At 38.2% G+C, this 21,131-nt stretch overlaps 1 protein-coding gene across 1 annotated transcript; it reads left to right on the top strand.

Moving 5' to 3' along the window:
• Positions 1-793: 793 nt before the first annotated feature.
• Positions 794-14,709, top strand: LOC129685552 (prolactin-7B1-like). Its single transcript, XM_055619070.1, has 5 exons — positions 794-980; positions 9,481-9,569; positions 12,143-12,250; positions 13,763-13,942; positions 14,494-14,709. Exons 1-5 carry the CDS (start codon positions 794-796, stop codon positions 14,707-14,709), a joined length of 780 nt encoding a protein of 259 aa, XP_055475045.1.
• Positions 14,710-21,131: the final 6,422 nt, after the last annotated feature.

Genomic DNA, 21,131 nt, shown 5'->3' with positions numbered 1-21,131 from the left:
AAAGCGTGCTGTCATTGTCAATATGTAAACATTTCACATTCTGAGCAAGGGCTACATCTGAGCAAGGTGTCTAGGTCCTCTTCATGCATGGTCTTGGTTGGTGCATCAGTGTCTGCAGGCACACCTGGGACCAGATTTGTTGGCTTTGCTGGCCTCCCTGTGTACCACTTTGGAATTCAATATGGCTCTTTTACAGAAAATTGGGAATAACATCACCCCAAGACCTAGCTATACCACCACTCCTGGGCATATATTGGAAATATGCTATAATGTACAACAAGGACATTTGCTCAACTATGTTCATTGCAGCTTTAGTTGTAATAGCCAGAATCTGGAAACAACCTAGATGTCCCTCAGCAGTTAAAGTGTGCTGTCATTGCCAAAATACAAATATTGCACATTCAGTCAGAACCAATGCGTTGCAGAATCTGACCATTAAGAAACAAGATAAAATTTCAAAATATTAGATTAAAAAAAATAAATTTTCTATACTCAGTGACTTAAGAAGTACGCAAAAAAAAATTATTTTAAACTGAAAATGTTTGAAATTTTTTAAAGTCTTTTCTGATAGCAAAATAAAATTTAGAAAAGTTCCAATCTCTAAAACTATATATTCGTACAAATGTGTACAAGGAATTAATTTATCACCGTCATCCAATACAGTTATTTCCTACCCTGAAAACACAAAATCAAACAGTACAGTGGCAGAAACTGGCAGAGATAGTGTTGATTACCTCAGATGGATGGATGGATCCTAACATAGTTTTGTCTCTCATTACCAGGGGCACTGCACATGTTGTTGGTGTCAAACCTCTTCCTGTGGGAGAATGTGGCCTCTGCACCCACGAAAAGCACCGGATGTAGCTTTAGTGAAATGGTCACCGTAGACCTTTTTGATGACGTCATCATACTGTCTGAACACATCAATGTCATGTCTAAAGATACATTCAGGAAATTTGTAAGTACCTCCGTGGCTTCAGGCATCTTTCAACAATGAATGTGGATGAGTTCTGGCAGCGCCATATAGTTTAATAGACATCATCATGAGTCAAATTTTAGGTAAGACAACTTCACATATCAAATAAGGCACCAACCTTTGTAAAGCGGAGCAAGGGGGACAGGGCAATAATTAATTAAGTCATTTACAACAAATGACTTATTTAATAAAGATGTGCACAGTGAATGGAATAGAACTAAATTAAACTGCAGTAGACTCACGACAGTACAAAAAAATTAAAATAACAGATTTTCAGAAACCATTAATGTTTGAAAACATTGTTTAAGCTATTCCAATGCATACCTGTATGTAATGCTTAGATAATAGGAGGGCTGGACAAACAAGCTCTCTTCCTGATAATTACATGTTTTGTGGTCAAGATAAATCAGAATCAGGGAGGAGAAAAGAGATAAAACTTGAGTGCCACAGTGGACATCCTATAAGAAGTATGTCTACAACAGCATTAAGTGTATATTTACTCTATCTCCTTCTCCTAGTCTGCAGAAAGGGGGTGTTCTTCACTATTGCCATCTGCCCATAGCTTATCAAGTCTCATCATGACTTTCTGAACCCAATTCCTCTGTAGGCTGGCAAAGTATCATCTCCAGGGGCAAGTGATCAAAGAGCAGGCAACTGAGTTCATGCCAGAACTTGCTCTCCTTACTCCCCTTGCTCCCCTTACTCAGGCACCCACATGGAGACTGAGCTGCTAATCTGCTACATCTGAGCAGGAGGTCTACGTTCTCTCTATGCATAGTCCTTGGTTGGTGCAACAGTCTCTGCTGGACCCCTTGGACTTTGTTGGTCTCTTTGTGGGCTCCTGTCCTCTCCATGTCCTTCTATCCTTCCTTCTTCCATAAGACTCCTTGTGCTCTGCCCAAAGGTTGGCTGTCAGTTTTAGCATCTGCTTCAATTCCCTGTTAGGCAGAGCCTTTCTACCTAGCTATTAAAAACAAGGAAAACAATAAGTATGCAGGCAATTTATGGAACTAGAAAAGATAACCCTGAATGACTGAGAAACAGAAAGGCACCCATGGTATACACTCACGTATAAGCAGATATTAGCCCTATTCTATAGAATAGCCATACTAAAAGCTACAGACCTAAAGAAGCTAAACAATAAGGAGGACCTTAAGAAGAATGTTTAAATCTCACTCAGAATGGCAAGCAGGATAGACACCAGAAGCAGTGGAAGAGAGGAAACATGATGGGAGCCTACTACAGAGGGTCCCCTAAAAGGCTCATGCTTATTTTTTTCTTTATTAATTACACTTTACTCACTTTGTATCTCCCCCGGGGTTCCCTCCTTCCTCCCACCCCAATCCCTCCCTTCCTCCACCCTTTACCTGCATGCCCCTCCCCAAGTCCACTGATAGGGGAGGAATTCTTTTCCTTCCTTCTGATCCTAGTCAATTAGGTCTCATCAGGAGTGGCTGCAGTGTCTTCTTCTGTGGCCTGGTAATGCTGCTTCCCCCTCAGGGGGAGGAAATTAAAGAGCAGGCCAATCAGTTCATGTCAGAGACAGTCCCTGTTCCTATTACAATGGAACCAACTTGGATACTGAACTACCATGGGCTACATCTGTTCAGGGGTCTTACACAATGGAACCCACTTGGATACTGAACTACCATGGGCTACATCTGTTCAGGGGTCTTAGGTTATCTCCACGTATAGTCCTTGGTTGGAATAGCAGTCTCAGGAAAGACCCCTGTGCTCAGATTTTTTGCTTCTGTTGCTCTCCTTATGGAGTTCCTGTCCTTTCCAGATCTTACTATTTCCCACTTCTTTCCTAAGATTCCCTGCACTCTGCCCAAAGGTTGCCCATAAGTCTCAGTATCTACATTGATAGTCTACAGGGCAGAGCTTTTCAGAGGTCCTTTGTGTCAGGCTTCTGACTTGTTCCCTCTTTTCTCCTTATTCTGATGTACAGCCTCTTTGCCTTTCTGGATAGGAATTGAGCATTTTAGCAAGAGTCCTCCCTCTTGATTAGTTTCTTTAGGTGTACAGATTTTAGTAGGTTTATCCTATATTATATGTTTATATGAGAGAGTATATACCGTGTGCATCTTTCTGCTTGTGTAATAGCTCACTCAGGATGATCTTTTCCAGATACCACCATTTATCTGCAAATTTCATGATTTCTTTGTTTTTTATTGCTGAGTAATATTCCATTGTGTAGATGTACCATAATCTGTGCATCCTTTCTTCAGTTGAGCGGCATCTGGGCTGTTTCCAGCTTCTGGCTATTACAAATAAGGCTGCTACTAACATGGTTGAGCAAATGTCCTTATTCTGTACTTGAGAATCTTTTGGATATATGCCTAGTAGTGGTATAGCTGTATCTTGAGGAAGCGCTATTCCTAGTTGTCTGAGAATGCGCCAGATTGATTTCCAGAGTGGTTGTACAAGTTTACATTCCCAACAGCAGTAGAGGAGGGTTCCCCTTTCCCCACAACCTCTCCAGCATGTGTTGTCTCTTGAGTTTTTGATCTTAGCCATTCTGATGGGTGTAAGGTGAAATCTTAGGGTCCTTTTGATTTGCATTTCCCTCATGGCTAATGAGGTTGAGCATTTCTTTAAATGTTTCTCTGCCATTCAATAGTCCTCTGCAGAGAATTCTCTGTTTAGCTCTGTACCCCATTTTTTAATTGGATTACTTGATTTTTTGCTGTTTAACTTCTTTAGTTCTTTATATATACTAGATATTAGCCCTCTGTCAGATATAGGATTGGTGAAGATCTTTTCCCAATTGGTAGGCTGTCGTTTTGTTCTGAGGACAGTATCCTTTCCTTACAGAAGCTTTTCCGTTTCATGAGGTCCCATTTATTGATTGTTGCTCTTAGAGCCTTTGCTGTTGGTATTGTGTTCTGGAAGTTGTGTCTTGTGCCAGTGAGTTCAAGGCTCTTCCCCACTTTTTTTTTTATAACCTATTTAATGTGTCGGGTTTTATGTTGAGGTCTTTGATCCACTTGGTCTTCAGTTTCATGCAGGGTGATAACTATGGATCTATCTTCATTTTTTTACATGTAGACATCCAGTCAGACCAGCACCATTTGTTGAAGATGCTGTCTTTTTTCCATTGAATGAATTTGACATCTTTGTCAAAAATCAGGTATACATAGTGTGTGGATTTATGTCAGGGTCTTCTATTCGATTCCATTGATCTACCATTCTGTTTCTATGCCAGTACCATGCAGCTTTTAGTATTGTTGCTCTGTAGTACAGCTTGAGATCAGGGATGGAGATACCTCCTGAAGATCTTTTACTATAGAGAATTGTTTTAGCAATTCTGGGTTTCTTGTTGTTTCATATGAAGGTGAGAATTTTTCTTTCATTGTCTGTAAAGAATTGTGTTGGTAATTTGATGGGAATTGCATTGAATCTGTAGATTGCTTTTGGTAAGATGGCTATTTTTATTATATTAATCCTGCCAAGCCATGAGCATGGGGGATCTTTCCATCTTCTGAAATCTTCTTCAAATAATTTCTTCAGAGACTGGAAATTTTTTTCATACAAGTCTTTGACTTGCTTGGTTAGGTTCACACCAAGGTACTTTATGTCCTTTGTGGCTGTTTTGAAGGGTACTGTTTCCCTAATTTCTTTCTTGGCCTTTTTGTCCTTTGTATACAGGAAGGCTACTGATTTTTTTTGAGTTAATTTTGTATCCAGCCACTTTGCTGAAGGTGTTAATTAGCTGTAGGAGTTCCTTGGTAGAGTTTTTGGGGTCACTCAGGTATACTATCATAACATCTGCAAATAGTGATACTTTGACTTCTTCTTTTCCAATTTGTATTCACTTGATATCCTTCAATTGTCTTATTGCTCTAGCTAGGACTTCAAGAACAATCTTGAAAAGATATGGAGAGAGTGGACAGCCTTGCCTTGTCCCTGATTTCAGTGGGAATGATTTAAGTTTCTCTCCATTGAGTTTGATGTTGGCTATAGGCTTACTGTATATCTCCTTTACTATGTTCAGGTATGTACCTTGTATCTCTCATCTCTCCAATACTTTAAACATGAATGGATGTTGGATTTTCTCAAATGTCTTTTCAGCATCTATGGAGATGATCATGTGGTTTTTCTCCTTCAGTTTTTTTATGTGTTGGATCACATTGATGAATTTCTGTATATTGAACCACCCCTGCATGCCTGGGATGAAGCCTACTTGGTCGTCGTGGATGATATCTTTGATGTGTTCTTGGATTCAGTTTGCAAGCATTTTATTGAGTATTTTAGCATCAATGTTCATGAGGGAGATTGGCCTGAAATTCTCTTTCTTTGTGGGTCTTTGTGAAGTTTAGGTACCAAGGTGGCTTCATAGAATGAGTTTTATAGTGCTCCTTCTGTTTCTATTTTGTGGAATAGTTTGAAGAGTATTGGTATTAGCTCTTCTTTGAAGGTCTGGTAGAACTTGGCGCTGAAACCATCTGGCCCTGGGTTTTTGTTTTTGTTTTTTTTTTTTTTTTTTTTTTTTTTGCATGGTAGACTTTTGATGACAGCTTCTATTTCCTTAGGGGATATAGGACTATTTAATTGGTTTACCTGGTCTTGATTCAGCTTTGGCATGTAGAATGGGTCAAGAAAATTGTCCATTTCATTTGGATTTTCTAATTTTGTGTCATATAGACTTTGGAAGTAAGACCTAATTATTGTTTGGATTTCTTCAGTGTCTGTGGTTATATCCCCCTTTTCGTTTCGGATTTTGTTGATTTGGATAGTTTCTCTTTGCCTTTTAGTTAGTTTGGCTAAGGGTTTGTCTATCTTGTTGATTTTCTCAAAGAACCAGCTCTTGGTTTTATTGATTCCTTGAATTGTTTTATTTGTTTCTAATTTATTGATTTCAGCCCTGAGTTTGATTATTTCCAGCTGTCTATTCCTCTTTGGTGTGTCTGCTTCTTTTTTTTTTCTAGGGCTCTTAAGTGAGCCATTAAGTAGCTTGCATGAGATGTTTCAAATTTCTTTTTGAAGGCACTTAGTGCTATGAACTTTCCTCTTAGCACTGCTTTAATTGTGCCCCATAAGTTTGGGTATGTTGTGCCTTCATTTTTATTGAATTCCAAGAAGTCTTTAATTTCTTTCTTTATTTCTTCTCTGACCCAGCTGTCATTTAGAAGTAAGTTGTTCAGTTTCCATGTGTTTGTAGGCCTTTTGGTATTTTTGTCATTGAGGTCCAGTTTTAGTCTATGGTGATCAGATAGGATACAAGGGATTATTTAAAACTTCTTGTATCTGTTTAGGCTTGCTTTGTGACCAAATATATGGTCTATTTTAGAGAAGGTTTCATGAGGTGCTGAGAAGAAGGTAAATTCTTTTGAATTTGAGTGAAAGGTTCTGTAGATGTCTGTGAGGTCCATTTGATTCATGACCTCTGTCAGAGTTATTGTTTCTTTGTTTAATTTCTGTTTTGTTGACCTGTCCTTTGTTGAGAGTGGGGTGTTGAAGTCTCCCACTATTATTGTGTGGGGGTCTATGTGTGATTTAAGTTTTATTAAAGTTTCTTTTACAAATGTGGTTGCCCTTGCATTTGGGGCATAGATGTTCAGGATTGTGATATCTTCCTGGTGGATTTTTCTTTTGATGAGTATGAAGTGTCCTTCTCTATCTCTTTTGATTGATTTTGGTTGGAAATCTACTTTATTAGATATTAGGATGGCTACTCCTGCTTGCTTCTTGGTTCCATTTGCTTGGAAAACCATCTTCCAGCCCTTTACTCTCAGGTAATGTCTATCTTTGTGACTTAAATGTGTTTCTTGTATGCAACAGTTTGTTGGGTCTTGTTTACACATCCATTCTCTTAGTCTGTGTCTTTTTATTGGAGAATTGAGTCCATTGATGTCGAGGGAGATTAATGACCAGTGTTAGATACTTTGATATTGATGTTGGCCATGGCAGTGTGTTTGTGTGTTTGGCTACTTTTGTTTTAGTGTAGTGAGGTTATTTATTTCTTATGATTTCTTGAAAGTAGTTAGTTTTCTTAGGTTGTATTTTTCCTTCTAGTATCTTCTGCAATGCTGGATTTGTGTGTAGGTATTGTTGAATTTTTTTTTTTTTTTTTTTGTCGTTGAATATCTTGTTTTCTCTGTCCATAAGGACTGAGAATTTTGCTGGGTACAGTAGCCTAGGCTGACATCTGTGTTCTCTTAGGCTCTGCATGATATCCATCCAGGCTCTTCAGGCTTTCATAGTTTCTCTTGAGAAGTCAGTTGTGATTCTGATGGGTTTGCCATTATACGTTACTTGGCCTTTTTCCCTTGCAGCTTTTAGTATTTTTTTTTTTTATTCTGTATACTTACTGTTTTGATTATTATGTGACGGAAGGATTTTCTTTTCTGGTCTAATTTATTAGGTGTTCTGTAGGCCTTTTGTATTCTCATAGGCTTCCCCTTTAAGTTGGGGAAATTTTCTTCAATGATTTTGTTGAAAATATTTTCTGGGCCTTGGAGGAGGTAATCTTTTTCCTCTATTCCTATTATTCTTAGGTTTTGTCTTTTTCTGTTGTCTTGGATTTCTTGGATGGTTTGTGTCAGGAATTTTTTAGATTTATTATTTTCTTTGACGGATACATCGATTTCTTCCATTGTATCTTCCACACCTGAGATTCTTTTTTCCATGTCTTGTAGTCTGTTGGTTATGCTTACCTCTGTATTTCCTTAGGTTCTCCCTCTCCTTGATTTTCTCCATTTGTGTTTTCTTTAATTCTTCCAATTCTATCTTCAGATCTTGAACTGTTTTGTTGATTTCCTTTACCTGTCTGACTGTATTTTCCTGTTTTTCCTTAAATTCCTTCAGCTGTTTGTTTGAGTGTTCCTCTGTTTCTTTTATTTCTTTCAGTAACACAGACTGTTTGGCTGCATCTTCCTGTATTTCTTTACGGATGACCATAATCTGTTTTATTTTATCTTCCCCTAATTCTTTATGCATTTTCTTTACTTCCTCCATTAACCTCTTCATTAGCATGGATGTTAGGTCATCGTCTTGAATTTCATTTATGTTAGTGTGTCCAGGGCTACTTGCCCCTGGATAACTGTGTTCTGGGGATGCAATGTTGTTTTGCCTTTTGTTGGTTGTACTTTTTTGATGGCCTCTACCCATCTCTCTGTCTCAGGTGTTGTCTGTTAATTTCTAGTGCCTGCTGAATCCTAGGGTGGGGAGATTCCACTTGGTGGGGTTCTGAAGTTCTCCTCTGCTTTTTGGGTATGGTCAACTGAATAGTGGTGCTTCTCAGGAATTGTCACAGTTCACTTCAGGTGTATGGACCTGTATGGTAACTGTGGTATTCAGGAAGGCTCTCCTCTCCTCAGGAGAGGTCCTGGTGCTGGCTGCCCTGCTGCTGGGATTCTTGCTCTGAATTTATTGAGCAGCAGCAGCTGTTGCTCTTAAGGTGTAATTTTTGGGTGCAGCCTTCTTGAAGGACCAGAGATTTCCACAGTTTTGTCAGTCTAGCTAGGGATAACTGGTTGATCCTTGGCACATTATCAGAGGGCTGTGTAATGGCTCTCTGGCTTTTGTAGGTCTGAGGATGCAGCTGTGTGCCCCAGTGCCCTAGGGGTACTCAATAATGGCAGGTGAGCACAGCACTCCTGCCTGCAGTAGAAGGCTAGAGCCTAGAGTCTGCATGAATCCAGAAAGTCTTTTGGTGCTGTGTGTCCTGAGTGTTAGTCTTGATGATCCCCCTGTTGTTGGGTTTCCTCCTGACAGGGACACCCAGTCTTTGCTTTGGGGACCGCCGTTCTGTCTGGGATAGCGAGTAGAACCCACAGGCACAAAGGCATTTGGCTCTGCTTTTTTGTCCTTTGGGTGTCTGGGCATCTGCCTAAACTGGAAAATTTACCAGAGACCTTTTCAGGGTGGGGGTGTTGGCTGAGTGCTCTGAGATCAGACCAGCCAATTTCCTCCCTGTGGGTTTGCACCCAACAGTGAAACTCAGTCTCTGGTGCCCTGGGGCCCACAGTTCTATCTGGGGCAGCGAATTAGGTGCGCAGGCAGGGCTCTGTGCAGGAGCCTGAGTTCCCTGGCTCTGGCTCTGGGCTGGCTTCTAGGGCGTCCGCAGAACCCGAGTCTTTTCCAGGGGATGTCTGGGTGACCTAAGGTCGGTCCCAATCGTTTCCTGCACCGTGGGGTTATCTCTCGACTGGAAATTGCAGTCTCTGATGTTGTGGTGCACACAGTTCAGCCTGGGACCGTGAACAGAACACACTGGCGTGTGGCTCTGGGCTGGTGACCAAGCGTCTGGTGGAACAGGGATCTCTTCCGCGGTTTAGCCGGGTGAGTTAAAAGCTGATTGAATCCTCCACTGTGGGGTATCCTCTCACCTGGGAAACACAATCACTGTGTTTTATGGCTGCGAGTTCTGATTGCTGGTCACTGTGCCGATCCTGCTGTGCAGCTGGTCAGAATGAGAGTCCTCCCAGCGCCGCCATCTTGCCCCCTCATGCTTATTTTTATTGATGAGCTTTTCATTTGTTCACCTTTTCTTCTTCCAGGTGTCCGGCGCCTCCTCATCGAAAGCTTTTGCTCAATTTGTAAGTACCTCCTTTACTTCCAGCTTTTTTCAAAAGAAGCCTTTCTGCTAGTGATTTCACTGTCCAGCTGCTTAGATGAGACAGCATTGTGAGCTTAATTTCCAATAGGACACTTCCACAGGTAAAATAAAGATCAGCCAGGAATTGTGCAAATGAGTAAGTCATTTTAGGGAACCTCAGCTTTGTAATGAATGCAGAGATATCTCAAAATTTTCTCTCAATTTATTTTACTAAAAAATGTATGTGTAAGTATACACAAGCCTTCCACAGAGGTCCTATGAAAGACTCTAACCAGCAGGGTATTGAAGCAGGTGCTGAGACTCATAGCCAAACTTTGGGCAGAGTGTGCAGAATCTTATGAAAAAAAGGGGAGATAGAAAAACCTGTAGATGACAGGATCTCCACAAGGACAGCAACAGAACCAAAAAAATCTGGGCCTATGGGTCTTTTCTGAGACTGATACTCCAGCCAATGACAATGCATAGAGTCCCTGCACAGATGTAGCCCATGGCAGCTCAGTGTCCAACTGGGTTCCCTAATAAGGGTAACAAGAGTTGTCTCTGGTAAGAACTCAGTGGTTGGCTCTTTGATCACTTACTCCTGAGGAAAGAGCAGTGTTACCAGCCCACAGAGGAAGACAGTGCAGCCAGTCTCAATGAGATCTGACAGGCTAGCATCAAATGAAAGGGGAGGAAGACCTCCCCTATCTGTGGACTTGGGAAAGGGAATGGGAGATGATGAAGGAGGGAGGCTGGTATTGGGAAGGAAGGATGGAGGGGGTTGCAGCTGGGATAAAAAGTGAATGGACTGTAATAAATAAAAATAAATAAAAATGAAAAAAATAAGCATAAATGTAAATATTCTGTGACTTAAACTTTTAAAAATTGCCATAGGGGAATAACTTTGCTGTCCTGATCATGCTCATTGGAAAACAGTTTCTTTGGTATTCTTCATTGAGCATGCTTTTAGGATATATCAAAGAGGAAAGAATTTTATTGTAATGAAGTCCACAGATTGAATAGGGCTAACCTAAACTGTCTTTGTGTCAGGTATTAGAATGGGAGACAAATTGTGTCTTTCAGTGCTCCCAAATGCTAGGAAATACATAAGATTTCTTTTACTTGATCTTGTTCAATAAAAGAACAGGTTTAGCAGTTGGAGTAGGTTCTTTCTGCTTGATAGTTGTATGCTATCAATTCTAAGTGAATCACTGTGAAAAAAGAAAACAATTAAGTAATGTCTTAATATAACAAAGTGCAACTATAAAATGTGTTCCCGGATTTTCAGTAAATCTGTACTCATGTTATCCTCTTGACTTATGTGCTTCTTTTCCTTCTTTATTTAGGTTGTTAAGTTTTAAAATTCCCAATATTCTTAGTGATCTATTGAAGTTTCACAAAATATCTATTAATTTTAAATAATAGACATATTAAATAACATAGTTACACAAATATGTTTAAATATTATGTTTGTAAATAAACACATATTGATATTTTGTATTTTAAATTCTTCTTTGTTTGTCCCTTTTTTAAGATGCCCAGATTTGATTATTAATTTTGTCATGTGTAATTCAATTTCATTGAGAATTTATGATTAACTTGAATGGTATATTTGTATATATTCAGTGTTGCTAGAAAGAAGGCTCAACTTTTGCAATGCCTAGTTTAAGTAAATATATCAGCTTTGAGCCACAGGAAACAAGAGAACTTAAAGATAGATGGGTATGCACTATGACTTTGGTTCAAATCTTAGAAGAAAATTATATTTAAAAATCTTACTGTTTTTTTTTTCAAACTTATTTATTTATTTATTTTTATTATTAGTTACATTTTATTAACTCTGTATCCTGGCTGTATCCCACTCCCTCATTCCTTCCCAATCTCACCCTCCCTCCCTCATCTCCTCCCTGCCCCTTTCCAAGTCCACTGATAGGTTGGACCTCCTCCCCTTTCATCTGACCCTGTTTTATCAGGTATCTTCAGGACTGGCTGCAAAGTCCTCCTCTGTGGCCTAGCAGGACTCTTCCTCTCTTGGGGGGTAGGGAGGTCAAAGAGCCTCACATTGAGTTCCTGTCAGAGATAGTCCTTGTTCCCCTTACTATGGCAAACCGATTGGTTATTGAGCTACCACGAGCTTCATCTGAGCAAAGGTTCTAGGTTATATACATACATGGTCCTTGGTGGAGTGTCAGTCTCAGAAAAGACCCCTGTGCCCAGATATATTTGTTCCTTGTGGAGCTCCTATCCTTTCCTTGTCATACTAACTCCTCCTTCTTTCATATGATTCCCTGAACTCTCCGAAAATTTGGTTATGAGTCTTAGTGGTTTTTTTTTTTTTTTAAGATTTTACTTCAAAACATTTAATTTTGGTGTGGGTATGCAGACAAGATAATAAGTAGTAAGAGAGGAAACTGTTCACAAGCAAAAACTTATATGAAAAACAATATGAGATTATAGAACTCATGAGGAAAAGTAGATTAAAATTATGTCACTCCTTAAATTTGAGTTTCTACAACAATCACTTTAAAATTACATATCTATTAAAGCATTCATATTCTGGTCATGGGATTCTTTTGCTATATTATTAATTACAAGTAATTTTATTTCTATTTCAACTTCTACAGGCAATAGAACTTAACAGAAATAAAGAATTGGTTCTCAGGAATTTCACCAGCTGCCACACTTCTTCCCTCAATCCACCAAAAACAAAAGAAGAAGCCAGACAGACCACAGTGAGTCTTTAACTTATGGTTTTATCCTAAACAACTTAAGCAGTAGATAGGTTTGTCATTCTGTAGCTTATAAGCATTATAATAGATGTAGTACTCATTCCTTCTGCAAAATCTAAAAAAAGCAAGTAATGAAAAAATCATCTTCTATAGTTGATGAACAATGAAAAATATTTTATTTACTTACCCAGCATTGCTATAAATTATCCATTTAGAAGTCAAATACAATTTTATTTACTACATATGACCAATAGGCTCAGAAATACCATATAATGTCCCTTGGGATGAAACTATGCTCTTAAGTGTGAAGGTAGGATCAACTTACAATGGCACCTATAATTTATAATTCTTACAATGTATACTATCTGATTCCTAGCCATAACTTATTTTGAACCGATTTGATCTAAAAGTCATATTGAAGTAACAAGAGAAGTGAAGAAGAGGAAGCCATGGAATTTGTTGAAACATCAGCAGATACTTCACAAATTACTGTATTAACTTCACTCCACTGTCACGACAGAATGTAATATTATTGCACTAAATAAAAAAAGTAAATTGAAGATTATTTTAGGTTAATGCAAAACTCTTACCAGAGGCATGCACAGTAAGTGGTGAAATCTTTTCTTCCAACTCAAGCACTCACTATTCACGATATGCCAAAATGCTCCCAGGATCCATCACCATTTTTACTGTTTCTTCCCTTCATATCTTTATAACTTTTCCTTTGCATCAGCCACTGGACTTCTCCACTATTTATTTTTGTTGCCACTGGAGTAGCTAAAGGGTATCAAACATATCAAGTATTTTAAATCAAATATGAGCTATGTGTATGATCCTTGCGTTGAACACATACAGGGAGGTCAAACTACAGTGAGATTCCCATGATGCTCATAATGAAGGCCACATCTTCCATTAGTCTTCTCCTGCTCCTGCTGAAAGATGGCTGCAAGGGCATGGAGGGAAGCAGAATGAGGATTGCTCATTTCTAAATGCCATGTTTTCTTTATGAAATCTTTCTTCTTGTATTCCAAAATAACCTAATAACTTTAAATAAGTAAAACTGTGAATAATCAAAGTGGAGTGATGAATCTAAGTCAAAATGCTTGCACCACTTAACCTTAACATTAGTGAGAATTGATTTTCTGAATCAGATCCCATTGGCATCTACTGAATAGCAACAAAGTTTTTTTTTTAAACAGCAAAATTTTTAATTCTCATCAACAAGTGATAAAACCATATAGACAAGGCCTTACATAGGAATATCAAATGGTACACTTTCCAAATTAAAATACGATAAAAGCAGCATGATGGTGCATTAGAAAAAGTAGTCACTATTTAACACATTGAATCACTTAAGAAAATATAGGAGAATGGTTGAAGTTCAATGACTGTGCATAATTACATCTTCAGAAGTATTCTACATCCCATAAGAATAATGAATAAATATTTTAGTTCTACTTCACTGACTTAAACCAAATCTTGCTCCTGCTTATCTTATTTCTTATTGTTTCAAAGTTGCCAAACTTTGTGAGAATGCTACTAAGTATACTGCATGCATGGAAAGACCCTCTGATCTACATGGAGATGGAACTCCAGAATATGACATCAGCCCAATTTCCTACCCTTTTAAGAGTCGACTACATTAAGATAAAAAGCCAAATCCTTTTGGATCGCATCGTGGGGATTGCCAAGAGGGTGAGACATATTCTTACATTTCTTTTTTTTTCTTCTTCTTGAATGATGTGGCACCTGTGGTGAATCATAAATTTTGACACAACTCACTGCAAGAACAAAATTGTATGTGTTCAGTCTTGTATGCAGCCTGGCCACTAAGGGACATAGCTATTCCTCACAATCACTGGGACAGTACCTTTCCTGAAGAAGTGAATTTTTCCCAACTATGTTACAACTACCGTTCCTGGCCTCTGTGCATCTCAAGTGAAAAAAGTGTTAATATCTGACCTTTTCCAAGCACAAGCCAGTGCTGTAGTGTCAGTTTCCTGGTCCTCTGTGTAACTTGTCACAAAATAATATACTTTATCCAGATTGAATTTCATCTATGAAAATGTATACTTGAATCTTGTCTGTAGTTTGTAGGTGAGCACCTGGGCTTAGGTGCAAGAAAATTCATGACTCTGGAGGAAGAAAATATTGTTGACATTTTATTAATATAAATCATACTTACAAGTAAAGAGAACAATCAAATAAAACAGTAATAATACAACTAACCATCCATTTCTCATTAGGTTAAACATGGACTTGAAGAAATTGGAGAATACCCTGTTTATACAGAGCTTGCAATGTTACAGTCAGGCAACAAAGATTCAAGATTTTTTGCTCTTTATAAATTGATCTTCTGCCTAGCTCTTGACATTCAGAAGGTTGAAAATTATCTCAAACACTTGAGATGTATGTATTTTGGTGGTTTCATGTGTGAAGAATACGAACGTGGTCTCCCATGATTGATATCTTGAAAGTTTCTTTTAATTTTCTGCCTTTGAAGCTCTTTGTATAACACAACCATCATCAAAAATAAATAAATAAATAAAAATTAAAATAAATCTTCAAACGTTTGGAAGTATAATAGTGCAATTATCATTACCTTGGTTCATTTAGTATTAATTGAATTACTATCAGGAACACTTCGAACACAAAGAAGAGATGCTTGATGGTAAGAGAGAGAACTGATGTAAGAATCACTGCATGTCAATATGGATCAATAATAAAATCAAAGAGTAAGAACACTATTAAAACTATAGTATTAGTGGCTTCCTTCTTCTTACAAAGGCTCCCTCCAATTGTGAATTGTGTGGCTTGGTTCTGGCATGTGTTTGTCCTCAGTAACTAAAAACAAGGAAATCATGAAATTTGCAGGCAAATGGTAGGAACTAGAAAAGGTTATCCTGAATGAAATATCCCAGAAGTAGAAAGACACACAGTATATACTCACTTCTAAGTAGATATTAGACATATAATATAGGATAAAAATACTAAAATCTGTACAACTAAAGAAGCTAAGCAAGAAGGAGGACCCTGGGTGAGATGATCAATCCTCATTCAGAAAGGCAAACAGGATGGACATCAGAAGAGGAAGAAACCAGGGAACAGGACAGGACCCTACCAGAGAGCTCCTTTGAAAGACTCTACCCTGCAGGGTATTAAAGCAGATGCTGAGACTCATAGCCAAACTTTGGGCAAAGTGCAGGGAATCTTATGGAAGAAGAGGGAGATGAAAGACATGGAGAGGACAGGAGCTCTACAAGGAGACCAATAAAACAAAAAAAAAAAAATCTGGGCACAGGGGTCTTTTCTGAGACTGATACTCCAACCAAGGACCATGCATGCAGAGGACATAGACCCCCTGCACAGATGTAGCCCATGGCAGCTCAGTGTCCAAGTGTGTTCTCTAGTAAGGGTAACAGGGGCTGTCTCTGACATGAATTCAGTGGCTGGCTCTTTGATCACCTCCCCCTGAGGAAGAGCAGCCTTACTAGGCCACCAAGTAAGACAATGCATCCAGTCCTGATGAGACTAGGGTCAGATGGAAGGAGAGAAAGACTTCCTTTATCAGTGGACTTAGGGAGGGTAATGGGAGGAGATGAGGGATGGAAGGTGAGACTAGGGGGTGAAGATGGAGGGGTCTACAACCAGGATTCCCTGTCAGTGGCAAGTGACTCTCTCATGAAGCACATTGGTGTTTTTCCAAGATATCTACTGGAAAGATGACTCAAGCTATTGTTCCTTAATAAAGATATATTACGTTGATGGATTCTTCTATCCACTACACAGGCCATACATCTGCATTATCCTTTTGATCGCCTGTCATGAAGGTTCCTTTATCCAAAATCCACAGTACTAGAGAAAAGTGATCAAAGTGCCCTGCCTGATAAACTGGCACAAGAATTTTCTGCAGCAAGACAACTACAAAGTGGAATGGCAACAGCATAGGATTATTGTTAAATCCCTACTGGGGTCTCTACCAACTTTTTTCTTCCTGTTCCTGTGGATTCAGACAAGCTCAGCAACCCGAGTAATAACATGCTTTTGGTCCTTTCTTTTAAATCCCATGTGTACTTTTGTCTGAGAACAATCTCCTTAGAGTCATTCAGTCAGACATTAGTAGGACACTAGTACTAATAAGACCCAAAGAAAAATTAATATATTAAATATGTTTCAGTCTGGGAGAGTTGTGGTTTGATTAATGAGGGCTCAACTTTTCAAATGTTTCTTAAGCATCTTAGAATGTGGGCTCACATCATTGTCAGATCTCCCAAAAGGAAACTGGGTAACAACAGTTGATTTTCAATAATGTCAGGGATTTAGAAGGATTTCCAGTCAGTGAGGGCCAGTCCAGACAGCATCCTGACAGAGGAAAAACTCAAAAACTGGGTTGAAATGAAGAAAATATAACTAAGCAGCAAAAAGCAATAAAGAAAGGACTAAACGGAAGAAACCAGTAAAAAGACATGGTATAAAGGATACCATTCTGGTTAGATTTGGTACTAAATTGACACAAGTCAGAACAATCTGAGATGAACATAGACTGAGAAATGCCTCAGTAATATTGGATTGTGGGCAAGTTTTTATAGTATTTTCTTGATTAATTATTGGTGATGCCACCTTTGGGCATGTGATCATGGATTCTATACAAAGACATGCTGAGCAATCCACTTAGCATTGTCCCTACTTGCCTTTTGCTTCAAGTCTTATCTTAAGGTTTGTGCCATGAGTTCTTGCCATAACTTCCCTTCATGATGAAGTGTAAACTGTAATCATAAATAATTTCTTTCCTCAATGAATTACTTTTAATCACAGTGTTTTGCAAAAGCAATAGAGACACTAACTACAAAAGATAACATGCTCTTATGATACCAAATTTCATTAACACCTGATACTACATAAAATTTTAAGCCCTCATAATAAATTTTTAATCATTCTCCTTTCCAAATTTCTTTTTCTTCTTTCACGTGCTTCATGACACTTTCACTGCATTAAAAGTAGTTTTCCTTGTGAGCTCCTGTTCCATCTCAGTCCTTCCATTCTCCAACTCTTCCATAAGACCTAGAGTGCTCTACCCAGAGTTTGGCTATGACTCTCAGCATCTGCTTTGAGCCCCTGCTGGGTCGAGTCTTATAGAGGACTCTGTGGTAGGCTCCTCATCTGTTCCCTTTTTCAGCCAAATCCAGTGTCTATTCTGTTTTCCCTTCTGAATGAGAATTAAGCATCCTCTCTAAGGTCCTCCTTTTTATTTAGGTTCTTTAGATCTATTTTTTTCTTGTTATATTTTAGTATGGTTATCCTATATTATATGCCTATTATCCACTTATAAGTCTGGTTCTGCATGTCTCTCTGGCTCTGGATTACCTCACTCAAAGTAATCTTTTCTAGTTCCATCCATTTGTCTGCAATTTTAATAATTTCCTTGTTTTTAATAGCTGAGTGGTATTCCATTGCGTAAATATACTACAATTTCTTTATCCATTCTTCAGTTGAAGTACATCTAGGTTGTTCTCAGATTCTGGCTATTACAGCTAAAGTTGTAATGAACATAGTTGAGCAAATGTCCTTGTGTATGGTAGAACATATTTCCAGTATATGCCCATGAGTGGTATAGCTAGGTATTGGGGTAGTGTTATTCCCAATTTTCTGAAAAGGAGACATATTGATGTCCAAAGTGTTACACAGGGAGGCCAGCAAAGCCAACAAATCTGGTCCCAGGTGTGCCTGCAGAGACTGATGCACCAACCAAGACTATGCATGAAGAGGACATAGACACATTGCTCAGATGTAGCCCATAGGTATCTCTGTCTCCATGTGGGTTCCCTAGTAAGGAAAGAAGGGATTGTCTCTAACATGGATTACATTGCCCACTCTTTGATCACTTTGCCTCGGTGGGGAGGCCTTGGCAGGCCATAGAGGAAGAGGATCCAGGCAGTCCTAATGAGATTTCACAGGCTAGGTCAGATGGTAGGGGAGGAGGGCTCCACCATTCTATGATCTAAGGGAGGAAGATAGGGAAAAGGGGGAGGAATGGTGAGACCAGGAGGAGACAACAGAGGGGGCTACAATTGGGCTATAAAGTGAAGAAATATAAATAAAAGCAGTTCTTTATCCATTTAGTTACTAGAGCTCCAGAAAAAAAAAATCAAAAGTATACCAGTCTCCACATCAGAAGTCAAGAAAAAAATCATACTGCATAGTAGAAATTCATGATATTTATTAGACAACAGCTTAAGTCAATCAATGCTTTCCTCGGAGATACATATTTGTCCCACCTAAATTGGCCTTCTTTCCTGACTGTGATTATCATCATCAGAATACCACCAATGACCATGCTCTAAACTAACCTACCAGCCCCTCTATTTTTACCTTGAATGCATCCAAAATAATTATTCTCTCATATGTTTCAGTGTTTTTACTTCAAAAGGCATGTGTGTATGATGAAATATATCTATCTATATATTACATATCTAAATTGTTGTTTGTCAAAAGAACCTAACTCCATGGCTTTTCATTTCCTGTCAACATTCATATTTCCAGTACAGAAGACGGCTACTCAGGGAGGAAATTTGACAATGAATCACAGCTCAATTTCAGAAAATGTAAATTTTCAGTTTTTGCATAAAGCATGAGATTTAAAATTGTAGTTAATCACTCATATATGACGGAGAAAGACCTGTGCTTAAAAATGACACATAATTCAAATTAAAGTTTTTATGGACGAGTGAGGACAGTCTTAAGCACTACATATATTTAGCAGAGTTGTGAGAAAGGATATTTCAGAAGGACATAACAAACATTCTCTCTTCAATGAAGGTGTGTATAGTTTCTTTGTTTAATTTCAATATAGAGTAACTTTTGAAGAAATGGTCCTGGTATTATAGAAATATTGGCTATAGCATCAAAAGAGAAATAATGGAACACTACAAATCAATTGATCTAATAATACAAGAAATTGTACATAATGGGCACTAAACAGACCAAACAACAGGTTCAAAATATCCAGCTAATGAGAGTTTATCTGGCCATGTTGGAAAACTTACAAAATATGCAAATTGCTGCAGCAATGTCAAGGTAGTGAATACTGTTAAATAAAGAATAAATCAGTCAAAAAACCAGTAAGGAAATAACTATATTACTATTTTTTTTCAAATTTGAAAATTTGTCAAAATAAGAAGACGTATCGACAAATCTACAAATGTGTTGCCTTCTTTCTACTAGATAGGCATACGCAAACCTTGATTAAGGAGAACTGAGCTATAATGTCAGGCATGAAGGAGCAATCAAGAGATAATTTTTATTCTTTTATTTTAATTTAAAGCTGCTATATTAATATTTTGCTTTCATATAAGTACATGTGAAGTCATCAGAATAAAGAAACCAATGTTCTGTAACTGGAGCCACCATGTGGGTACGAATATTGAACCTAGACCTTCTGTAAGAGTACCAAGTATTCTTAACCACTGGGCCATCTCTGCAGCTCTGAAAATATTCATTTTTAAAGGAAAATAGATTTTTTTCATACAATATATCCTGAGTAAAGTTCCCTCTCCCTCTACTCCTTCCAATTCCTTTACACATCTCCTTCCACCTGGATCCACCCCTTCTCTCTCTCCATAGAAAATGAGCAAGGTTTTAAGCAAGAAAATAAAATAAAATGTAATAAGATGAAATTAAAACAAAGACATCAGAATAGAACCAAACAAACCAATAGAAAGAAAAATGCCCAAAGAAAAGGCACAAAATCTAGATATAGACACAGAGACCCACTGATTCAAAAATAATCATTTTAAGGTTTCTTTTTTTAAAAACAGTATGACTATAGAGTAATACCAGGGAACATTTGCTACTTAAAACTTTTGAATATAAGATGATTTATATAAATTTGGTAGTAAAGTCATTTTATTAAATAGTGGAAAAATTGCACACTTTAATTTTAATTAGGGAGAGAAATAGAATTTGAAATAGACACTTTTACCTCACTAAGAGTGTTACATTAATGCAGAAGTAATAAAAAAAAAAGGGGGGGGGCAAGATGAAGTAAAAACACATTGCAGACACTCTGAAAAACAACTTATTAAAATGAGGAAGGAATGAAAACAGCATACAGCAGCCCATGTCTCAACAGAGGAAGATGGCACATAGAAATGACAAAGAATCTTCAGAGAATGAGAGTAGGTGACATAATAAAAGGAGAAAACCAGAGAGACAAGAAGATGAAGCCAGTTAACTTTATGACCAGTTGGTCACGAACTGAATGTCCTGTATATCACCAACTTTGAAACAAAACTGACCAAAAATGTTGTAACTTAAAAAAAAAAAAAAAAAAAAGGGCAGGCTGTTTGACACCCCCCCACCCCCCGGGGAGGAGCAGTCTGTTAGGCCACAGAGGAGGACTTTGCAGCCAGCCCTGAAGATACCTGATAAAACAGGGTCAAAATCAGTGGACTTAGAAAGGGGCAGGGAGGAGACCAGGGAGGGAGTGTGGGATTGGGGAGGGAATGAGGGAGCGGGATACAGCTGGGACACAGAGTTAACAAAATGTAACTAAAAAGAAAAAAATAATAATAATAAAAAATAATTTTCATAGAGAAAAAAAAACATGACTAAATTTAGCAGAGTGAAATGGTGTTACATAGTATGTAGTATGACATAAGGCAAACACTTCCATTTAATTTTCAGCAATGACAAGGCTGAAGTCACTTGTGTTCACCACTGAATTTGAATAAGACACAAGAAGTGTCTATTCCTTTTCAACTTCTGTTCAGCTCTGTAAGATTCTGTAATTCTTTGGGTAATACTTTGTATCTACAGGAATCTCCAGATGCTTTTGTTCTGAAGCTGTAGTCTTCAGCCTGCGGCACTGCAGTGAGGTGATAAACAG

The sequence above is a fragment of the Psammomys obesus genome, unplaced genomic scaffold, assembly GCF_907164565.1.
Source record: "Psammomys obesus unplaced genomic scaffold, mPsaObe1.curated_primary_1811, whole genome shotgun sequence".
Taxonomy (NCBI): domain Eukaryota; kingdom Metazoa; phylum Chordata; class Mammalia; order Rodentia; family Muridae; genus Psammomys; species Psammomys obesus.
The sequence above is the reverse complement of the archived record's forward strand: the minus strand, read 5'-3'. Positions and strand labels throughout refer to the sequence as shown.